This window comes from Columba livia, chromosome 20 (genome assembly GCF_036013475.1).
Source record: "Columba livia isolate bColLiv1 breed racing homer chromosome 20, bColLiv1.pat.W.v2, whole genome shotgun sequence".
Taxonomy (NCBI): domain Eukaryota; kingdom Metazoa; phylum Chordata; class Aves; order Columbiformes; family Columbidae; genus Columba; species Columba livia.
Genome location: NC_088621.1, coordinates 883092 through 905414, shown reverse-complemented (window position 1 = coordinate 905414; position 22323 = coordinate 883092). Strand labels below are relative to the sequence as shown.

The 22323-nt window shown below is 48.3% G+C and overlaps 4 protein-coding genes and 1 long non-coding RNA gene across 8 annotated transcripts in view; 3 read left to right on the top strand and 2 right to left on the bottom strand.

Moving 5' to 3' along the window:
- The window catches only part of NF1 (neurofibromin 1), a 68230-nt gene that overhangs the window by 18871 nt on the left and 27036 nt on the right, over nucleotides 1-22323 (bottom strand). Inside the window, exons 31-36 of one of the 4 annotated variants that reach the window (XM_065036651.1) lie at nucleotides 19935-19997; nucleotides 17492-17650; nucleotides 16993-17090; nucleotides 16713-16859; nucleotides 16178-16324; nucleotides 15770-15880 (exon numbers count right to left, since the gene is read on the bottom strand). In XM_065036651.1, the coding sequence (XP_064892723.1) occupies nucleotides 15770-15880; nucleotides 16178-16324; nucleotides 16713-16859; nucleotides 16993-17090; nucleotides 17492-17650; nucleotides 19935-19997 (725 nt within the window). Of the gene's footprint in view, nucleotides 1-15769; nucleotides 15881-16177; nucleotides 16325-16712; nucleotides 16860-16992; nucleotides 17091-17491; nucleotides 17651-19934; nucleotides 20508-22323 lie in introns of those variants that run through there. The other 3 variants (XM_065036652.1, XR_010467312.1, XM_065036654.1) reach the window with 3 other exon arrangements.
- EVI2A (ecotropic viral integration site 2A) lies at nucleotides 708-3861 on the top strand. Its single transcript, XM_005503252.3, has 2 exons — nucleotides 708-844; nucleotides 2885-3861. The coding sequence occupies exon 2, from the start codon at nucleotides 2901-2903 to the stop codon at nucleotides 3630-3632; it is 732 nt and encodes a 243-aa protein (XP_005503309.2). The 5' UTR covers nucleotides 708-844; nucleotides 2885-2900; the 3' UTR covers nucleotides 3633-3861.
- Nucleotides 5896-6372, bottom strand: LOC135575899 (uncharacterized). The gene is made up of 3 exons (XR_010467314.1): nucleotides 6290-6372; nucleotides 6088-6143; nucleotides 5896-6029 (listed from the first exon to the last, which is right to left on the bottom strand). It is a non-coding gene; the product is annotated as an uncharacterized LOC135575899 (long non-coding RNA).
- On the top strand, nucleotides 6188-8265 carry EVI2B (ecotropic viral integration site 2B). The gene is made up of 2 exons (XM_021288758.2): nucleotides 6188-6364; nucleotides 7119-8265. Exons 1-2 carry the CDS (start codon nucleotides 6336-6338, stop codon nucleotides 8068-8070), a joined length of 981 nt encoding a protein of 326 aa, XP_021144433.2. The 5' UTR covers nucleotides 6188-6335; the 3' UTR covers nucleotides 8071-8265.
- OMG (oligodendrocyte myelin glycoprotein) lies at nucleotides 9420-12049 on the top strand. The gene is made up of 2 exons (XM_005503251.3): nucleotides 9420-9651; nucleotides 10393-12049. The coding sequence occupies exon 2, from the start codon at nucleotides 10399-10401 to the stop codon at nucleotides 11713-11715; it is 1317 nt and encodes a 438-aa protein (XP_005503308.2). The 5' UTR covers nucleotides 9420-9651; nucleotides 10393-10398; the 3' UTR covers nucleotides 11716-12049.

Here is a 22323-nt window from a genome sequence, read left to right as displayed (position 1 = left end):
CAGAAGCCAGAATTAAGACTAAGTATCCACAAACCTACTTCTTCAAAGGGTCTCACACTTTGTTTGCGATATGCTGCAGCACTCTGAGTGTTTCTCAGAACGCTCAGTCCCCTGAGTGCTACAGGGATGTGCCCACTAAAAAGCTCTTTTGAGAAAAACATTCAGATAATACATAAATATTAAGAACCATGCGTTCTCATTTAATCCTCCTCTGAACTTCACGAGACTGGACAGCGCATCTGCCTAAACCAAGTCTCCAGAATCAGCACAGCAAACAAAAATCTACCGGGAAGCATTAACAATAAATCAAACCCAGCAGCGGCTGGTGAACACCAAAGGGATTTTGGATGCTGTTGTGTGTCGAGCTGGCATTAACTCAGCTCTTCCAAGGCAAACGGGGGCTCTGGCGGGAGCTGGTGCCGGCGCGTCCCCGGCGCAGGGGCGGCCGCTCGGTGAGGCGTGCGGGGCGCCCGAGCGCGGCACGGCTCCGATCAGCGCCGGAACGCAGACACTGGTCTGCCAGAGAGACTGGTTCTTCTTTCCCTGCGTTACTTCCTGTTGTTCTGAGAGCTAATTTGGGCACGTCGGTGTTTTTCCCCCTCTAACGTGTCATGGTGCAGTTGGTACCGAACGGAAGTGTGTCATCTCTGTGGTCTGAGTTCTCCACTTAAGCGACGTATAATTTCAGTTACAGATTTACTTAAAAAATACCAGCATTGTCTCAATCTATGCGCATGTTAATGGCCGTTTGAATCCTACGAGCAAATACATGCACGAAGACATTTTATTTTTAAAGGACTAAATATCTGAAACACCAATTTTCTCTTGACTACATCTTGGCAAGGTGAGTACACACTTTCCTTCTCCTATTCTAAGTTCCACTTCAAAGTTTCTTAGATTTTATAGAAAATTATATACAGAAGTATTTTTGAAGAGGTTCAAGTAACTCAAAAATAGTAAATACATCATCTCCAACTGCATTAAGGAAGCTGATACAACGTTTTAGTAATATTAAATGTTATTCCTAATCAGACTCCAAAGAATTAAGGGGACAGGCGCGGGTGAGCTGTGCTGACCCCGCTGGGTACCAGACCCCAGCAACCCCGGGCACAAAGGCTCCAGCTAAAGAGAAACAGCGCAGCTCTTTGACCGGTTCCTTTGCTCTCCTGATCTTTAGCAAGGGCCGTAACAACATCAGTTTGTTTAAGAAAAGCACATCTGGTCCAGAACACCCCGACTGCTGCCAGACTCGCTGTGCCCGTGGCGGGAGGCGGCAGGACGGCAGCTCCCGGCACTAGCGGCGCGCTGGGCTGGATCTGTGCCGCACAGGCGGCCCAGCACACGCGGCCCAGCCCTGCGTGTCACGCAGATGCTCCGTGTGAAACGCTGGTTTGCTTCTAAAAAAAGGCTTTGCTGGTTTTGCTTTTTCTGTCCTAAAGTACGCGACAAGGCCTCCTCCAGGCAACCTGCACCACACACAGCTAAAACTGCCGGAGCCGCGCCTACCGAGGCAGTTTCTGTTCAAACTTAACAAGAAGGATCAATCTCAGAATGGAGCTTAACTTTAGGTGCACTGCAAATTAAAAGATACATGTATCTTCTACTGCTCCTTTGCCACCTAAGGAGAGACCCACGGTTTGTCCTGATCACATCAGCCCTTCCCTTCTGGAGAAAACCCTTCGGGTTCTGCCAGGCAAGTTCACCCCTCTCATTTTCAGGAGTGAATATATGAAGTTCTTTGGTGGGCATGCTAACTTTTGACTATGATAAAAGTAAACGTTGTCTAGGGAATAGCTTCAAGAACATATGTATTTATAAAATAGCAGTTACTTTGGGTCACTCTCTACAGTACTTACACCTGAACTACATGTAGTGTGTAGCACCCAAAGGGAACATATTGTCTGCTAACAGTGCCAGGTGAAAGTGGACAAGGGGTGGGATAAGAACTGCGAGGTGTGGAGGCAGCAGCGACGGGACGGCATGGGATGGACGGGACGGCATGGGATGGACGGGACGGCATGGGATGGACGGGACGGCATGGGATGGACGGGACGGGCTCCACCGCTGGTCCCGCTCCCTCCGGCCCTGGCAGGTGATGGTCTCAGACTGACCTAATGATCAGTGTCCTGCCCTCCAGACACACACACATTGGAATAGACAGATGTGAAACAGAACATACCAATGGTAGGATCGTTGGCATAGTTCTCTGTGGTGTTTTAAAGAAAGTGTCACAATCTGTAGCACGTTTGTGAGAAAAATGTGTGAGAAGCACATCTGTGATAAATAACCTTTCGTTGGCTATTTTTTCTGATTTCTGATACAAAGACTTTCCCAGGCATTTCTGAAATAGCACAGAGAGCTGTGTGCTAAGAAACATGAACAATTAAAATAAGTTACTGCTGTCACTTACAGGAACATTTCAGACTAAAGCTTTTCACTCGATCACCTTCAGCAGCGCGGTCACCGTCCCAGTCAGGGGAACACGGGAAAGTACGAAGTAGTAATTTGTAAACTCTACGTGGTTTCTCGTTTCTGTGTAAAAGCAGAAGCGATGAGCTCGGGCTGGAGTGTGGGCAGTTCAAAGAGGAGGAACCAGCAGAGCCCGCGCCGCCGACAGGAAACACTTTCCTTCTTCTCTTTGCTCCGTGTTCCTTTTAATCTTCATACATTCTCTGTAAACCTCAAACTGTCAGAAGTTTGAGACAACGTCTTCTTGCAGAATCCCAAGTACTTGAACTCCTCCTCCTACATCCACTAAAAACGAGGTCAAGTTACATCTATTTTTTCATCCAAAAAGCTTCCGCCTCCCATTCCCTGAGAAATCAATTCAAACCTCTACGAACGAGCGTCTGCTAAACACACACCATGATTTGTGTTTTTGCAGGTGACTAAGTAGGAAGATGAAGACAAAGCGATGCAGTGAACCACACTTCGCCTTCCCTGCCATGATAATCTTCTCTCTGTGTCTGCCCACAAGCGCAAACCACACTGATTATCCGAGCACTACACGTGGAACCTGGAATCCCATCAGCCAAAATCTAAGTGGAAGCCACAACGCAACACCGGCCAATACAAATTCTCCTCTAAGCATCAGTTTCAACAGCAACACGAGCAGAGCGGAGGCGCAGACAAGCGCCCCGCAGCCCTCACCACCCGCCCCGGGCGCCGGAGCCGCGTCCGCGGGACCGCGGAACCGCAGCGAACACGGGGCGACGGGCGCCAAAGAAACGTGCGAAGACAACAAGTCTCTTATCCTCGTTTGCTTCATTATAATAGCAGTGCTTGTGCTCATCTGCACCTTCTTATTTCTGTCGACGGTTGTAATAGCAAACAAAATGTCACACCTCAAAAAAAGCATGCAAGGAAAGCGCAGGCCCAGGAGCAACGGGGATATCGTGGCCACGAACAGCTTATGGCCAACTACGGCCGGAACGTGGCAGCGCATGCCGAGGGAGGCGACCGGCGCCGAGCTGGTAATGCAGGAGTTAATAGCGGGGAGAGATGCTGCCGTCCAAAGGAAAACCCAAGACGAAACTTCCGAGAAACTCACGAAAGAAACAGATAATGAGCAGGAAAACAAAGAACCAAAGTCACACAAACCCATTTTAGCCAATTTTGTAGCGGAGATTTAATTCATCCATGGGTAAAACCCCACCTTTGCCTTTTTGACATCATCAACATGAGGCAAAAACTTAGTTTTCAAGTAGCAATACAAATGTTAACACAGGAAAACTAAATTGAGATCTGAGGGGTTTTCCTTTTATGACAGTGCAATGCTGTAGGAACTTGCAGATCTACGAGGGAATAAGATTGTGTTAAATAGCTTTTTATAAATAGTGTCAAGACTGGTTTTACTCCTCTGACTGGAAATCACAGCGGCAGGAGCTGAACGGGGTAAAACCAAAGGCCGGGAGCTTGCCCGTTGTCCAAGATCATCGGCAGGAGAGGAAAGGCCTGTGGTCCCCCGACAGGCCAGGAGGTGCCGCCCAGAGCTGAGACCTGCCCGGGTGCTGCTGTGGGACAAGCAGAACTCAGCCACCACCTGGATGCCATCCAGAATCCGCAACTTGTCTCTCTCCAAGTGCCCTCTCAGGTTCTCCCACCAAGAACTTCTTAAACCAGCTTCATTGCTTTTCAACCAGATTGACATTTGAATCATATTTATTGTGCTTCAACTTTGTGTATGAATAGATGAGTTTGTATTATACGTTAGAATATAAGAACTGTTTCAATTTGTTAACCCCAATAAACTGGCAACATCAGTTTTTAAATGATCTATGTGATACTGTTTCTCTAAGTCACAATATTTCAAAAACGTTAAACCAGGCACTATGGAATATTACTTGTAACAGCTGCTGGGGGCAGTAAAGGGCTCTCTGACACTCGCACCACAGAAACATCCATATGGAAACACACTCCACCCTGTCCTAACACAGCCAATGAGAACATGCCCAAAATGTCTTCAAAACCCATGACTTTTCGTTCCTTTATTCTCATAGAGACCAGTTTTTCCCCATATTTCGGGAGATGCCTGTGTCTGGTCCCACCGCAGCAGAGCTGTGTTATTCTAAGGAGACATGAGAAGTTTTCCACAAGCTGCTCGGGGTTAAGGAATATCTGTCGCCCCATGGATCCCAGTGTCGAACCTCCCAGTGGCAAAGCCCAGAGCAGCCCGCACCCTGCAGCCAACACTGCGGCACACGGGGCGGCTGCGGGAGCTGGGAAGAATCGGGACATGAGACTGAGCCCTCGATTCGCCTCCCAGTCCATCAGCCGCACACCGGCCCGGAGGGGCGGGCAACGCGGCCGCAGCGAAGCCGGAGCAGACGCTGCTCAACGAAGCCAAGAGAGCGCTCGAGCTCAGAAAAACGCAACTGCCTGCGTCAAAGGTGGGTTGTGTGGTAGGAAGATACAGCTGGAAGGAGTTTGCGAGCTCAGCCCAGAGCTGGGGGTCATTAGAAAGTACGTTCATTGGAGATGGGGAAAAAACCAAACCAACCAGATCAGCCTACGGGGCAAATTCCAGTGAATCTGCCATGAACCACGTACTCAGACATCAGAGCTCAACGGAGGAGCAACGCAGCGCAGAAGTAGAACGGGAGGACAGGGGATTATGTCGGGCATTGCAAAACGTGAGGAGAAAGGCCAGGAAGAGTAAGGGCGAACTGTGACAGATCGGCGATGGCAACCTGGTATTTAGGGGAGATGAGCTGAGAACATCTCACTCTGGTGCCAAAGCCAGCCAAGGGCAGGGCTGGGGATGCTGCATTGCAGTTGCCTTTTCCTTCCCCAAAATGACCACGAGCACATGAGGCAACAGCGCAGGCGGTGCAAGCGCTAAAAAAGAATCTGAGAGCACAAACGCGAGAATCCAAGCTGGTGTCACACTGCTCAGAGCCGGGACAGTGACAGGGTTTCCTTCTGCCGGGCGGCCTTGCTAGGCAAAAGTGCTCAAGGAGACCAAAGAAAGTAGCCTGGGTTACACCAATGGCGTGGACAAGGGCAGACAGAGCTGCTCGGAGAGCACGGCCCCGGTGACGACGGCAGCGAGGGCCAGCGCCGGCCAGACCAACAGCAACACGGACAGCAGAGGCACAGGGCAAAATCTGTACTAATCTGCTTTTTAACGTAACTACTCAAACAAAGATGTGTGAGCAGGTCACCCTGTGATCAGACAGCTTCCTGCGACCCCCTGCACCGAGCCGGAGGCTGCGGCTCCACCAGTGCTCGTGACAGCAAACCCACCCTGCTACGGAATCCTCAGCGAGACTCAAACCCAGTCCCAGCCTGCACAGAATTAACTACAACTATTTCCAACAAAGAGGCAAACAAGTATTTATGAATTTCTACATAACGCACGCATACTGGACAAAAGCCACAAACGTTTAAAGATTTGGGTTTTATAAAAACAGAGCTGAGAAGTTTGCTGCCAGAGCACGAGGCTGTGCCATAAGTCACTGATCTCACTGCCGCTTCCTGCAGCCGGGCAGTGGAACCTCCTCCTGCCCCACGGAACGAGCTGCCTGCACCTCCACCCTGGCCGGATAGTGGAACCTCCTCCTGCCCCACGGAACGGGCTGCCTGCACCTCCACCCCATCCAGGCTGCCTGCACCTCCTGCCCCACAGAACGGGCTGCCTGCACCTCCTGCCCCACAGAACGGGCTGCCTGCACCTCCACCCCAGCCGGATAGTGGAACCTCCTCCTACCCCACAGAACGGGCTGCCTGCACCTCCACCCCAGCCGGATAGTGGAACCTCCTCCTACCCCACAGAACGGGCTGCCTGCACCTCCACCCCGGCTGGGCCGCCTGCCCGGGCTGCGCACCAGGGACACATGCTGGCTGGTAGAACATACATGTGCAGGTAAGAACCAGCTTCAGAGGGAAAGGCTCTACATTTGTATTATTTGATTTGAAATGGTGTATGTCTTGACTTCAGAGGGTGTTCAAAGCTCTCGTTGAATGTCTGCACCTTAAAAGCATTGGGGTTTCAAACACATTCAACATTGTTATGATGAACTATCACAAAAACTATATGCAAGTATTAATTGACTATATTTTGAAAAGAGGAGCAGAAAAAAGTTAAATTGAATCGTTTTTACCCTTAACTGCTGAAGAGACGCAATAACAGGAAATAAGAGTTTAAGAGAAACGGAAAGAGACTTTTAGTTAGGTCTCGGCTTATTTCTATCAAAACCAACCAATTTTCTTTACTCTCGCCAATCCTGTTTGTCAATACTGCTGGGAGTGGTTCATATTTTGTTCCCGGTCCACAACTATTTACATGACTGATCAAAACTGTTAATCTGAAACACTCCTGACTTCTCTGCTGATGCTTTTTTCTGATAAGGTAAATAAAGGTCATAATAAGCAAGACATTCTCTTCAAAGTCACTTAATTAGAACAATCAATAGTGTTGAAAATCTGCCTGTTGTTTGTAAAGTTGGTGACAAACCTGCTCATCACGGAATGGGAACAGACATGGAATTTCAAACACTGACTCTAATATTATTTTCACTATTAGAGTATTAACATAAAATTGCCTGGAGTCAGTCAAGTGTAACTATACAGCAAAAGCAGTTTTGAAGTTCATATGTTGTATTTCATGCCTGCTACAGGACAGGACAGATCGAAAGAGGCTGCAGGAAAATGGCTGGAAACCAAGTCATCCTGGTTCTGTTCTACGGAGAAATCTGGAAGTCCCTTTCAGCAGCAACACCCCTCCAGGCGGCCGCGAGTCAAAGAAACGCTTACAGCAGCACCGGCAGCCCCAGCGAGGACAAAGCTCCTCCGCACCCGCGGCAAGAAACGGGGCTGATCTTGCCCAAGGCTGGGGGCGCACCGGCGGTCACGGCAGCAGCCCCGTTCCCCGAGGCGTCCCCAGAGCCCAGCGACAGCAGCTGGGTGGCAGCTCTCATCATTGGCATCATCTTGACCAGTATGCTAACAGCCATTCTTATAATTGTTCTGTGGAAATGCTGCAAGAGGCCAGTTCCAGTTGATTCCAACTGGGCAGGGCGTTCTCCGTTTGCAGACGGAGACACACCAGACATCTTCATGGACCCTGACCAGGCTACCAAGCGCTCATCAGTTTTATTTATGCTGCCTTGGAAACTGAAACAGGACACAAACTCACAGCAGGACCCCACTGCACCAGAGAAGCCCCCCGGCTGCAGGAGCAGAAAGGAGAGCGGGGCCGGCTGCTCCGGAGCCAGCGCTCCCCGGCCCAGCGCCGACCCGCCGCCCTGCTCGGAACCCCCAGCCGGGGCACCCCACTTGGAACCTCCAACTGGGGCACCCTGCTCGGAACCTCCAACTGGGGCACCCTGCTTGGAACCCCCAACCGGGGCACCCCGCTCCTGCGCTGCCCTCGCGGCCCCTGAGTCCCCAGACCTGCCACCTCCACCAGACTGGCTCAGGGACCCCACTGAGGACCATGCTCCTGAGCCCAGCGAGGGCCAGGAGAGCCACTCGGGACCAGAGGAACCGCTGCCCCCACCACCCGAGTCACCGAGCCAAGAGATGCACGAGCCACCGCCCCAGCTGCTGCAGCCACAACACCCTTTGTAGACGGCAAAACTGCTACTTCACTTTTTTGTTAAGTGAACTGTTCTTCAAACAACTAGAAAAAGAAGAAGCTGATGCAGGCAAGAACAGCGAGACCACAGCACGGGCATTTCCCCGGGGTTTTGTAACTTGAGCTTTCACAAAAGGGAACAACCTGCTTCTGCCTGAAACAAATCATTTCAAAATCCAACCTGGGTTGTGCTCACCAGTTACCTGTAACTAGTGACCCGGCTTCTGGAGACCACAGCAAACAGCGCACGCCTGTGCGTACCGGGATGTACATGCCGGGATGCGCACGCCTGTGTGTGCCGGGATGTACATGCCGGGACGCGCACGCCTGTGTGTGCCGGGATGCGCACGCCGGGATGCGCACGCCGGGACACGCACGCCGGGCCCTGCAGCGACACCAGCGCAGTGCAGAGGGCTGAGAGCTCCGCGCACTGTTCTGCTGGGCTGTACAACTGAATGCAATGAATTCATGTCCATTTTAATAAAGCTTTCTAATTCAAAGATGTTTTGGTCACTTAAAGCACAACCGAGGATCTTCTCGGATGCAAAGCTCTGAATTCAAACCCAAGTCTAAACGCCGCAACACGCACACGTATCGTCCTTTGGACACAGGCCCATTTCCTACAGGCGGCTGCACACAACATGGTACCAACGATGACAGGCACGCGAGACGCCCCCGACAGACCGCAGGTGTCGTTACTAACGGCTGTGAGATTTCCTTTAGATCAAATACTGCAAAAAGTTTGCTGGCGCAAAACCTGCAGTCCCTTCACACTTTGCTTGATACCGCGGAGAACGGTGCAAGCGAACAGTCAATGCAGTGGTCACTAAAGAGCTGAAATGGCTCCGAACACTGGGAGTACAAAGGGCTTTCTTCTACCTAAACACTTTTGATTTTTATAGATAAAACAGAAACAGTTTGCAGAACACCCAGGCAAATAATTAGCGAAATTAGTTGTGCACTTTCACTAATCTGTAAAACCCTAAAAGCTGAGCTATGCTGTATCTGACAATAGAGTGATCGCCTCACCTGAGGGGCAGAAAAGTGAGTCTTTTAAAATAATGAAAATATATTCTGGCAGTGGAGCTTTAAGAAGTTTAAGGTAGGAATCCTAAATTAACATGAACCTTTATTATGGGAGGAGAGGTTAATCGAAGGTAAAAAAGAACACAACCTGACTTTTTAAATAGGAACATTCAAATGGCTTCAAAGCTCGAGCTCCGACAGCAGCGGCACCGGGTGCTGCTCCTGCAGGCGAGCCGGCACCTTGTCTTTTGATGCATTCGCAGAGCGTAAAATGCAGACAGGGAGAAGCTGAGCGTTCGCGTTGTAGCAGCCCAGCCCCGCGGCTGCCGCGCGGCCTGGCAGCGAGCGGAGGCGGCAGCCGGCGCTGCAGTGCCCGGCAGCCACAGCCCGGCAGATCAGGTGGTTGCAGAGCCGGCGAGCGGCAGACGATGCAGCTCGGGAGCCAGCGCAGGCTCCGCCAGCAACCGGAGCTGCTCTCCAGGACCAGACGACCTCTGCGCTTCCATCTCGCACAGAAATGAGGTGCTGATACTGCACGAGAGACTACGGTAAGTTTGTGGGGTTTGGTTTTCACCACAAAAACCCACTATAAAATTAGAGGCAGAAATAAGAAGGAAATTATTAGTTGATGACAGATGCTTGCACCAGAAATTTGCTGCAGTGTCAGAGATTTCTTACTAACATTAATTCAGCTTTCAAACATGTGTTTACCAGCTTTGAGAATGTAATTAACACTATAACAAGGAAAAATAACGCTGTGCATGTTAGCATGAACATGGAATTTGGGTTTCAGACTAAATTCTTAGTGATTTAAGATGTATTTTAACGGATTTTACTTAAGCAAATAGCATGCATGTATGGGGGGGGGATTGCTACACTGCTGCAGAGATTTGTAAAGCAGATCCAGTTGACAGCCATTTTTTCATCCGGTATAAAAGACCACATTATTCCAAACATAATATAGGCTTGAAAACACTAAAAACAAAAAGCAGACATTGTATAACGTTTGGAAGAGACTTGCATTTTCGGAAGAAAGCCCTCATTTGAGCTGGAGGGGGAAAGGGAGATGAAAAAACAAGTCTCATTCTGCCAGACAACATGACAGGCTCTGAAGGGATCTTTGTAAAGTCTCTCTTGAACAATTCTAAAAAGGACCGTGCCACAAAGGGGTTTATTGATATTTTTACTTAATCTCTCCTGCAAGTGGTCATTGCAAAGACAACCCTTGCAGAGACATAAAATATATTGCATGGATTTAAAGGGTGTCGTTGTGATCTATTTATTTCCAGGCAGCAATGGAATACCAGGTACTGAATACGTCTACCTGTCTGCTGGTCCTTCTGTGTTTCACACCCACTGCCCTGGGTGTCTGTCCTTCTACCTGTACATGCTCAGGAAACGACAGGAACGTGGACTGTTCAGGCAGGAACTTAACTATACTGCCACACGGACTCCAAGACAACATTACGTATTTAAATCTGTCCTTTAACCAGTTTGTAGATCTCGATCATCAGCTAACGAGATTCACCAACTTGAGGACCCTTGATATTTCAAATAATTGGCTCAAGAATGTTCCTGCTCATCTGCCCAAGTCCTTATGGGAATTATATGCCATAAACAACAACATTAAAGTTCTCCAGAAGCTCGATACAGCTTACCAGTGGAACCTCAGAGTGCTGGACGTTTCCAGGAATATGGTGGAAAGAGCTGTTCTGATCAACAACACGCTGAGCAGTCTCAAGTTTCTCAACCTCAGCAGCAACAAACTTTGGACAGTTCCAACCAACATGCCCTACAACATCGAGACGGTGGATCTATCCAGTAACTTCTTGTCCCAGATACTTCCAGGAACGCTGCTGAGACTGCACCGCCTTACAAGCCTCTACCTGCACAACAACAAGTTCACGTACATTCCCGACAAAGCTTTTGACCAGCTCCTCCAGCTGCAGCTCATAACGCTGTACAACAACCCCTGGGCCTGCAGCGACGTACAAAACATCCCGTACTTGCTGAAATGGGTGCGGGGCACCGCTGCCGACGTGGTGGGGGCTCCCTGTGCTGCCCACGACGTGCTGTGGGCAGAGGCCACGCCAGCGCCCGCGGCTCCCGCGGCCACAGACCCCGGCCCCGTCATCAAAGGGATGAAGGCAGCAGACAAAGCTGCTTCTCCAGCGGCGACCGAACCGAGCAAACTGACAAAAATGCATAAACAATTCAAAGCTAAGGAGGTTTCTACCTTGGCGACCTTCAGCCAAACCGTGCTGCTCGCCAGCACCGACCGAGCGCTGCTGCTGTACCCGGAGGCCCCGAGCGGGGCAGTGGGTTCTCAGGAGGCAGCAGCCACACACACCATCCACTTCCAAGCCGCCGGCGGCGCCAACACCAGCCTGGCGCGCCCCACGGCCCCGGCCACCACCCCCATGACCCTGAGCATCACCAGCGGAATGCCCACGAACTACTCCCGGCTGCCTCGAAGCACAACTGCTAGCTTACGGAAAGAGGAATCCACGACAAGCGTCGCCAACACCCGCGTGCCCTCCGGAGCAAGTACCCGCGAGGTCTGTTTGGTGTACGCTGTGATGCTCAACGCAGTGGCGATGCGCATTGGCTAAGGGCTTGGGAGAGGTACTGAGCTTATTCCTGTGATACACGGGTGGAGTTGAGACATCCAGGTCAGGTAACGAATCAAAATACAAGAAATTCAAAGTTCAGACACTGATCTAAAGACAACAACAGTTCTTAAAGAAGTGCACACTAATGTCTTGATACTAAGCTGCTACTTATTTTAATGTCTTACTTGAGTAAAACTAACCTATAATTTTGGTTTTTAAAATGTGCTTATTTTGTATTTAAATTTTTAATTTTACTCGCACAGAATAAAGCATCAGCATTTTAAGTACTGATTTTATGTATGATTTTGTCATTAAACAACTGGAAAAAATAGAAGGCCTGTATCATATCTGCATTGTCTTGCTTGACTTGCCAGGGAGCAATTCTTGTAACATAGCAGCAGATTCTTTGTAAGTTGTGACGACACGCAAAAGGGAGGGGAAAAATAAAGGAACTAAAGCTGGCTGTTTCACTACGCAGAAGTTATTCCTGAGAAAAATCGCTAGCATGTGTATCTATGTTTGCTTCATATGCATTAGGATATTTTAAATACGAAGAACAAGAGTTTTGAATTTAGGAATTCAATACGACAATGCCATGATGTCTGCTAAGAGGGTGTAAACTGCAACAGGGTGCAAATTCAGCACGGGAAAAGAGGCGGCGACAGCTCTTTGTGCTCCGTCTCGGCTTAGAGACCACGGGCAAGCTACTGCTCACTCTCCATGTTAACAAAGATAAAAGAGGCAAACACAAGATGTTCAATGCCATGACGTGCTCCAGCAACAGGAGCTACCTACACCATTCGGTGTAACGCAATTCCTTTATTTCAAGCGCCATCCAAAAATCTGAAGTGTTAATATATTATGCTTAACAGAATATCGCACGTCAGCCAGAATGTATCAAAATATTACTGTTTGACCAGTACAATGAAATATCAGCCAATTTCTAAGGCAAGTTATGTAAAAGATCAATGAAGCTGTCATTGGAACAATCCTTGAATCTTGTGACTTAAAAAGAATGCATTCAGTCCATGGCATTGAACATGCCCAAATCTGTGCTTTATAGGGACGAGCATGAACGCAATTAATTCTCCTCGGCACCTGCGCCATCAGCGAGTAGTGATAGTTGCACGCATGGTTCTGTCCTCTCTAGGAAAATAACGAAGTTATGTGGCAAAGGTACTCGATATACTACAGATGAAGTTTTGCAAACAGCATGAAATGAAAACTGAAGAACAAGTTAACTGAAAAGTATTATTCACTTAATATTACAAACCTTTATAGAATATTTTCCACTCATTTCAGGCCATTTAATTTCTCGTTATTGTAGCACGAAGGTGCTGCAAAGCCAGCGAAGCCCCTGCTGAGCCTGGAGCCGGGTTCAGCGAGGGCCGGAGCGTCCGCCCCACTGGTACCACAGACACCACCACTTCCCAACGGCAAACAGGATTTCTACAACCGGACGTTTGTTTTCGTTTCTAACAGCAAATGTTGCACAACGAATTTGTACAGTTATTTCATTGGCATTTCAGTAAAAATAAAGTTATGTTTGTATTGAACTGAATTGGTGGCAGCGCTTCTTTTCAAATAAGCATAGTAATATCACTGATCGGATGTTTTATTATACAAACCTATTTCAAAGAGGCCTTTGGTTCAATCTTCATGTCTTACAGGGGAAATTTATTATTAAATCAAATTATATTATTTTGATACTGATGTATCCCTAATATTGTTTATTAATAAGCTGATAACAGTAACATAGAGCCTTCCCTTCCCCTTCCTACCCTTTAGAACCTGCAAAGCCCTCTGGCATTTCTCTCCCCGCTAGGCAAAGGCAGCTCTTCCTCCCTGTATCAGAACCGGCCCTGCCTGCCACTCTTTGGCCAGCCAGAGCATCGGCCTCCCGTGTGCAGAATGGGGTGTTTCCACGGACCCTCTCGCTCAGGCGGTTTCTCCCCGCACAGCCTAAAGCAGCTCCGTTCCCAGGTGGACGGGAGCACAACCCGCGGTGCCGGGACGGAACCGCCCCGGGCCGCGGAAACTGCACGAACCACTACAGGCGTCTTTGCTGAAGAATTCAATACCGGATGCAAAAAACCTACGTGCAATCAACTGTAAATGCTCAGAGAACATTTCACCTGTAATGAGAGTATTTGGTGAACAGCAACCCCACAAAAAACACTGTTTCCCAGAGTTTGCTGGCACTCTAAGTCCCCACACTGAATGACTTGCTACCCAGACTTCCAAGACTTATTCATTCTCATGAAAGCCGGGAAGTGGAAACGGGGCTGTGGAGTGTTCGAAATTCACATACAGGACTGGGAAACCAGGAAACTACCAAAACCAGAATTAGACCCCCAAGGCAGAAGGGCCCTAAACCAGAATTAGACCCCCAAGGCAGAAGGGCCCTAAACCAGAATTAGACCCCCAAGGCAGAAGGGCCCTAAACCAGAATTAGACCCCCAAGGCAGAAGGGCCCTAAACCAGAATTAGACCCCCAAGGCAGAAGGGCCCTAAGCGCGGCGGCCGTGCCCAGCGCCGGGCAGGGACAGGGACAGGGACCGGGACGGGGCTGCGCGCTCACACCGCGCTCAGGGCAGCCCCAAGTCCAGCTCGCCCTGTGTTTCTCTGGAAAGAAATGAGTTGGTAAGGGAGCGAGGAGGAGGCAGGGAAACGTGGGAGCCCTGCACTTGTTGCTTGGCAACAGTGCACTGAAATCAAAATGAAACGATAGGCATGGATGCATCGTCCAGGTTGTTCTAAACATGCTGGTAATTCAGTCCATGATAAACACAAAATTATCCACCCTTGGAGAAATTCTTTGTTCCGAAATAACTATTCAGCATTTCAGGCCACTATTCTAAATATCCCCAAAAGGTCTGGCACACCTTGCAGTAGAGCTCTGCTTGCTTTTGGGAGGTCAGAATTGCTGCAGGCATAGCTGCGGCCTGCAGCAATAACTCAGAGGTCTGTATTCCTATTAATTATTTGGGATATCAGCTTTAAAACTCCATGGCAGTACTTCAAGATCAATATTTTTATTTTAGTAACAGTGTAGGGATGAAAACCAGAAGAGCGGTGGCTTCACAAGTCGGGTTGTTGCCCAGGAAACAAAACAGAGAAAAATGACAGAAGGGATTCGATTTCACAGCACAAGAAGAATATCAACTGATCCAGATACACAGTGGAATGACTCAACAATGCCCTAGCAACAAGATCCCAAACCACCCAAAAAAAAGGAAAAGAAACCAAATCAGGACACTCATACCATGTTGGCAGCAGCCAAAGTGCGGCCGCACCGCGCGGTGACACCGGCGCCAAGTGCCACAGCCTCGCCCGCTCCTCCCGGCCGGGCTGCGACTGCACCTGCTCGCGAGCACAGTGACCGAGAATCTCCTTTGTTAAACAGGGCAGGAACGGTTCTCAGTGAGGAACACGACTGCTATGGAAACTGGTCTGAACACACTCAGCTCCATGGATCTTACAGTGCGCTTACTCAAGAACCACATCAAAACACCCAGTTTTCAGCTTTACAACTGCCAACATGAATATAAAGAAAACTCCTATTTTGTTTAGTTATTTATTTTCAAGAGAGATAATTGTGGCTTATTTGCCTGTAAACAAATATTGATCTTGGGGTATTCCCGCCGAACTCTTCAACACTGCAGCCTGTTACTCATTGCTCTGAGTTACTACTTTCCACAGTACGGAAGACTTAAATCTTCCCAAGTTTTGCCTTACTGGAGAAACAGAGTCCCCTGCAAAGTTCCCATGTCAACATCTGCTCTTCGCATTGCTTTAGTGATACTTCAACAGATCCCAACCATTTTGAAAAACATGGTATAATTGTATAAGTTTAGCTATATTTCCACAGATACTCACATACCCCTGCATGGAAAAACTATGACAGTTCTGACTCAGGAAACAACTCAAAAAATACCGTCACCAAAACTTGACAAATGAACTATTTGCTGAGTCTTGTCTGCTACAACGTTGGTGTCCCTTCCTTATGTATCTTATGTGTTTATTTCAGAGAGGAAGGTGAAAGATCCCTTACCGCCGAGCGATGTAGTAGAAAACAGGATTGCCAGCTTTTGATGTCCCGGCTTGGTAGAAAATATTTAATGTTTTCAGTGCTTTGAACTCCTCCTTCTCGTGCACCTGATGCCTGAAAAGCAGTACATGGACATCAACATCGCAAAATAAAAACATACCCCAAACCCTCTTCATGTGCATCTTTCAATGAAAGTATTAAGTTCGCCCAATCCCGAACCTTTGTTAAATCAAACATCACTGCCATCTCTGGCTCTCAATTTAGTTTTTGGAACTAAAATCTACTCAAAAACCTAAAAAGTATACGCAGACCCAGCCTTTTAAACTCCCCTTCAGAAGGAAAGCTGGAGTCTTAATAACTACTAATATTGCCTTACATGCCACAGCTTAGAAACCACGACAACCTCATTACCTTGTCATGAACTCCTCGAATTTGGAGCTAGTGAGATTTAAGCTGGACCAGTGGGTGTCTGCCACGGGTTTGTGCTCCGGAGGGCCCAGGTAGGCGAGCAGAGTGGCCATCTTGTCGAAAGGTCGTCTTCCAACAGCCTTGTGGTCCCTAGAACAGCACATCACTCTCAAGTCCTCCTTTACGCAGCAATTCCTATTATTTTTCCCCACTGCGCTTCCTGACCTTGAACAGGCTGGGTTTTCTTTTTTAAAATTTTAAAAAAAGTTCAACAACGAAATAAGGAAGATGTTTGTTACACATACAACATTTCTTACAAGAGGTAAGGCAACCGTCCACTTGCACAACAGGCTGGCAGCAAACACGTTGGGCATGTTCCCAACAATGGCTTGCCAGTAAGACAAAGGTTTCCAAACATAAGGCTTTTAAGCTGAGATATTCTTCTCAGTAATAACAACAAAAGCATCTGAAAGTATTTCCAAATTTCATTTCCCATCAGCAACTAACTCCCTTCTTGACGCCACCTGCGCAGCCGTACCTGTTGCTGGAGAGGTACTGGCCGATCTTCTCCTGGTTGTTCCACAGCAGGCGGTGCAAGGCCAGGACGTTGCCGTCGCTGATGAAAGACAGGCTGTGATTGACTGTGTCGCTGGCGGGGCAGTCGGATGCAATATCCAGGAAAAACCTGGAGTTCGAGACCAGAACAACCGTCAGCGTGCCAGGGAAATGCCGAGCGGCCGCGGTGTGGAGGGGACGGCTGAGAAGGTTCCGCGCTCCCCTGCACGCGCGACACCCACCGGGGGTTCCACAGGACCTACCTCCGCGCTGCATCAAAATTGCTTTTCACAAAATCATTGAAAGGCCGCATATGTTCTTCTTTTGTGAAGAGGACATGGTTGGCAATACTCTGAAGTATCTAAAAGATAAGAAGATGGTGAAGACACATAAAGATTTAAGGTACTAACTGTTATGGTAGCCAGTGTAATTCCACTGCCAGAAACATTCACGTTAACTTGTGAAAACTCAAGACCAAAAAAAGGCCAACAAGCCAACTAATTCAAAACATGTTCACTTTCAAAGTATTTCCCTTCACATGCTTCTAAACACTAGAAAATGACTTTATGTATTTACAAACTTTATTTGGGTTTAGGCCAGGAAAATAAATTGTCTTTCCAACCCACTATTTATTAAGCGTTATGTGATGGTTGCTACAAAAACATACAAAAGTTCAACTAAATTTTCTCATACATGTCAAAGAACAGAACTGAATCAGGTAGAACACACAATATGGGCAAATGAAAGTATTTAGCGATTCACCTTTGACATCAGTTTCAGTCCCCTCTCAATTCGCGGCGGAGGCTTTTTATCTAAAATCCCCGCCTCGTACGGGGAGACGATGGCGGGGTTGATGAACCGCAGGAACATGGCGCTTCCGACCGCCCCGATGCTGTTCTGAGGGAACCGCTGGCTGACAACCTGCGAGGTTGAGAGTTATAAACAATATGTTTGCGTTAAAGACAAGGGAAAGTGAGCCGAGCAAAGCCTCGCATGGCAAGCCAGCGTCAAGCATCTTTTCCATGCCAAGCTCAAGACGCTTGAGAGGCAGCCAGGAACTGCCGGCCAGGGCCAGGGCTGCCGGGCACCCCCCGTGCTCCTGCTCTGCCGGGCACCCCCCGTGCTCCTGCTCTGCCGGGCACCCCCCGTGCTCCTCTGCTGGGCACCCCCCGTGCTCCTGCTCTGCCAAACACCCCCCGTGCTCCTCTGCTGGGCACCCCCCGTGCTCCTGCTCTGCCAAACACCCCCTGTGCTCCTGCTCTGCCAAACACCCCCCGTGCTCCTGCTCTGCCAAACACCCCCCGTGCTCCTCTGCTGGGCACCCCCTGTGCTCCTGCTCTGCCAAACACCCCCCGTGCTCCTGCTCTGCCAAACACCCCCCGTGCTCCTGCTCTGCCAAACACCCCCCGTGCTCCTGCTCTGCCAAACACCCCCCGTGCTCCTCTGCTGGGCACCCCCCGTGCTCCTGCTCTGCCAAACACCCCCCGTGCTCCTGCTCTGCCAAACACCCCCTGTCCTGCCAGGGTGACACTGCCAGGGTGACACTGCCAGGGTGACACTGCCAGGGTGACACTGCCAGGGTGACACTGCCAGGGTGACACTGCCAGCATCACTCATGCACGCAGACACGAGAGCACATTTGGGAGTTAGTGAGCACTAACAGAGCACAGACCTTTCTTCTGCAATGAGCGGGTCTCCCACTTGCATACTCATAAGTTCACTACTGAACACAAGAGCCTCTCCAGCAATAAGACTTACGCTATGAAGTTTGACAAGTCATTTTAAATTTGCGGGAAGGAGCTATTTGTAGAAATACTCCTCAGAACCATCGCAGCTCAACCGATTTGCCAAAGGGGGAACGACCGACTGAGCCGGAGCGGGCCGTGCGCCCCTGCCCACACACAGCGCCCCAAACCGCCAGGGACCTGCGAGCTACCGAGCGAAAACATCGCTCTTTGCTATCTAAAAAATATTCTAAGATGTTGTGAGAAAAAATAAGTCTCCCTTCTTCTAGGAAAACCACTCTGTATTCTGTTCTCTAGATATCTTTCATTTGACCATGAAAAGTTAAAGATAAAACTCCCTGACAAAAATAAAGTTCTTAAATGTGCTACATGTGGTTCCATAAAGATTTACTATCTCTATGTATATTTCATTATGAGTAAGAACAGTTAAAGCAAGTCAAATTCTACCTTTTCACAGAATAAAATTAGCAAGCTTAGTATTTAAAGTTATATTGTTTAAACTAAATCGAAACCAAACAAACCCCATTTTACTAAAGTAATTGACAACATAATTAGTTCAATCTCCCATCATGCTGCTTGAAACAGACAAAGCCATTAGTACACAGACAATGTATCAAGAATCACGGGGTCAGTAGCAACTTCATTCAGTTACCTTGTGATGCAGTTACTGATCCTATTGTCGTGAAACACTAGTTTGCACACAGATTTTGCAGTTAAACATGATTACAGCAAAAAAATAAGGGAGTGCTTAATAACAGTGTAAATTTCCATCCTGCCTCTGTTTTGTTCACACTTTGTGTTTTGAGGTCACTGCCACAGGATCAGTCCCACGGGCAATGACACCCCCACACAGCCTACACCCCCACACAGCCTACACCCCCACACAGCCTACACCCCCACACAGCCTACACCCCAGCGCTTCAACAGCCGCCTGCGGAAAGCAACAAACCCGCTCTTCTCAGGAGATATAGAACAAGTACCAAACTTTAGTGCTTAGTCAAAGGCAAACAAAAGAAAATGTATGAGAACAAGCCATAGGAGCCATTGTCCATGTCAGCACCCAGGTGTATCAGTTTCTCTTCTCCCGGCTGCAAGCCAAGCCAGTTATCTGCCAGAGTACAGTAACTAAACAGACTCAGATTTGCCCCAAAAGCAAAGGAAACACTTCTGTTCCGCATTTTTTAAACTGGAAGATGGTGGCAAGGGCAGAGGAATCAGAGCATTAGACACTGAGCAGTAAGGTTAAAACGTCTTCGGTTCACTCAAATAGGCACACAGAGAATATTTTAAATATAACTTAATTCCAGTGTTAATTGAAATGAAAGCTATTTTGTGCCAGAATTAGTAGAATGATTTTACAGTGAGGTCAAATAGACTGAAGTGAAGATGTTTTGAACAAACAGCAAGAGATTTCTGTTGTGCTTTGAAAGAAATGGCTAATAAAAAGTCTCCAAACTTACTGATTTTTTGTTTTCCTTTTTTTCTTTTACGGTAGCTTTATTCAGTAGAGAGTGGCAAGTTGCCTACAGAACAGAGATGAGCACAAACAAGTCACAGCACCAACTACATACAGCAACAAAAAACCAATGTTGACTTGTACATAAATTACACAGTAAAATGTAACAAACATAACCAACAGAAAATGAAATATATAAACTAAAGACTGATGATGGAGTTTTTATTCCACAATTGTATTACATCTTATTTACAAAGCACTAAATACAAAACAAGCAAATGTTGCATTTCAATCATTTCTACTATTTCTGGCTAGATTAAAAGTCAAACCACATTAATGTGCTCATGACATACAATATTGGGCTTTCAGTGGTATATTCAGCTTTCAAATGTATTTCACCATCCCTAAATAATTTTGTTAGTAAGAATAGCCAAGTGTTACACCTCTGAAATACACAGGACTTTTAAAACAAATTTAGAGTTTTAAATCTTCCCAATGTTTCTCTGTGTGTCCGATTTAGTTAGAGCTGGGAACCACGCCGGTTACCCCTCGGGGAGCTGAACGCGGCCACAGAACGCTGCGGGAAAAGGAAGAAAGAGCCTAGCGGGTCTCCAGGAATTTATTCTGGATTTCCAATCAACAGACTGACTTGACTGTGCTTATTCCTGCACTCCATGTAAACGCAAAGGGACGCACCGTGAAGCATCCCGTCCTCTCACACCTCTCAGCTCCGGCACATCAGCCGCGTGCCCGCGCCCTGGGCGAGGGACATTTTGGCTTTGGAGCTCAATCCCACCCCCTTCGGATTGGCTGTGACAGCAAACGAGCAGCGCCGAGAAGCCGAAGCCAGCCGGCACGCCGGGGAGAGCCGGCACGCCGGGGAGAGCCGGCACCGGGAGCCGCTCGGAGCCGCCGCAGCCGCGCAGGCGGCAGTGGAGCCCGCGGCTGCGCAGCCAACACAGGCCAAGGAGAAACAAAACCAAACCACAACCACACCAACACCCCCCCGGTCAGCAAAAGCTGTTCTGCTCACCAAACTACATGTAAATAGTTCAGGTTTGTGCAGGACCTATTAATATTTAACCAAAGGTGCCTCTGCCCAGTTCCTGACTTCACGTAACCTGTCTGGAAGCAGTCACACACACTCTGCTCATCAGAATATTGCGTTTAAAGCAAGTCAGATTTCCACCTCTTCATTAAGAAAAACCATGGATGTTTGTGTGGTTTTCATGAGGTAGCACAATGTCTTCACAGGAGTTACTTTGATCAGGCTTGTCTGTGACCCCTAACCCTCCTGAAAATACATGACCTGACATGAGCAAGGGTGAACCCGCCACCGGAGGACGGTTCGGGATGAAAACCCTTCATTTGGGCCCTGTTGTGGCAACAGAAAGGCCACCCAGCCTAGACCCCAATATCCAACTAAATACACCGTTTCCATAACGCTGGCTACACATCATTTCCAGAGCAGCACACCTGATGAGTATTTTTTGCACACACATTTACTTTAGAACTTAAAGCATAAAAAGCCACTGCAGAATTCAGTCTCAGCTGCACCGTTGTTTGGGATGGAACACATTCACCTTATAACACAAGAAGTTACCTTATAAAAATCACCTATTTGGTTCTTGTGATAAAAAAGGATTAACACCCCCCCAAATCCAGATTTCAATTGTACTTTCTTTCAGATAAAGTCCAGACTCTTCAAAACTCTCTGAAATTTGAAAGTACAGAATGAGTTATTACACTATTTGTGATGAACAAACATTTGCACACAAATGTATGTGTTACTAGAAATAGTAAAGCAGTAAATGTTGAAGCTGAGCATCACTTAATCCCACTTGCATATATGCCAGTAAATCATCTCTTTCAAGAACAAACTGTCCATGTTACTAAAGAATGAAAAGCCAAGAGCAAAGCCAATCGACTTCATCCTTCCACAGCAGGATCTCTGGCAATGCCCACTGGGGAGCACCTTTAGTAATCCCACCTCTTGTAGGAATTAAAAGTGGTTTGCAGAGAAACACTTTCCATGACACTTCAATACTCTCCCAGTCAACCTTTGCAAGGCCACGACCTCTTGAGCTTGAGGAAAACCAGCTTGACCTCCTCATTTCACATTAAAAACCAAACACAACCCGCGTGCAGGCGCCCACCGGAGCAGGCGGCCTGCGGGCCCCGCGCCACCAGCGCCTGCACCGCGCTCGCCGCGGGCTGGGGAGCCGCAGCAGGTGCCGCAGCCGCCAATACAGCACTCGCTGCAATAACAGGACTAGACCACGCTACATGGAATTCTTTACTACTCATCATCAGTGCACACAGCTCAGAATATCTGCTTTTCTTGCTTTCCTTGAGACCTGAGATTTCTACTCCGCGGCTGAAAAGCCAATAGC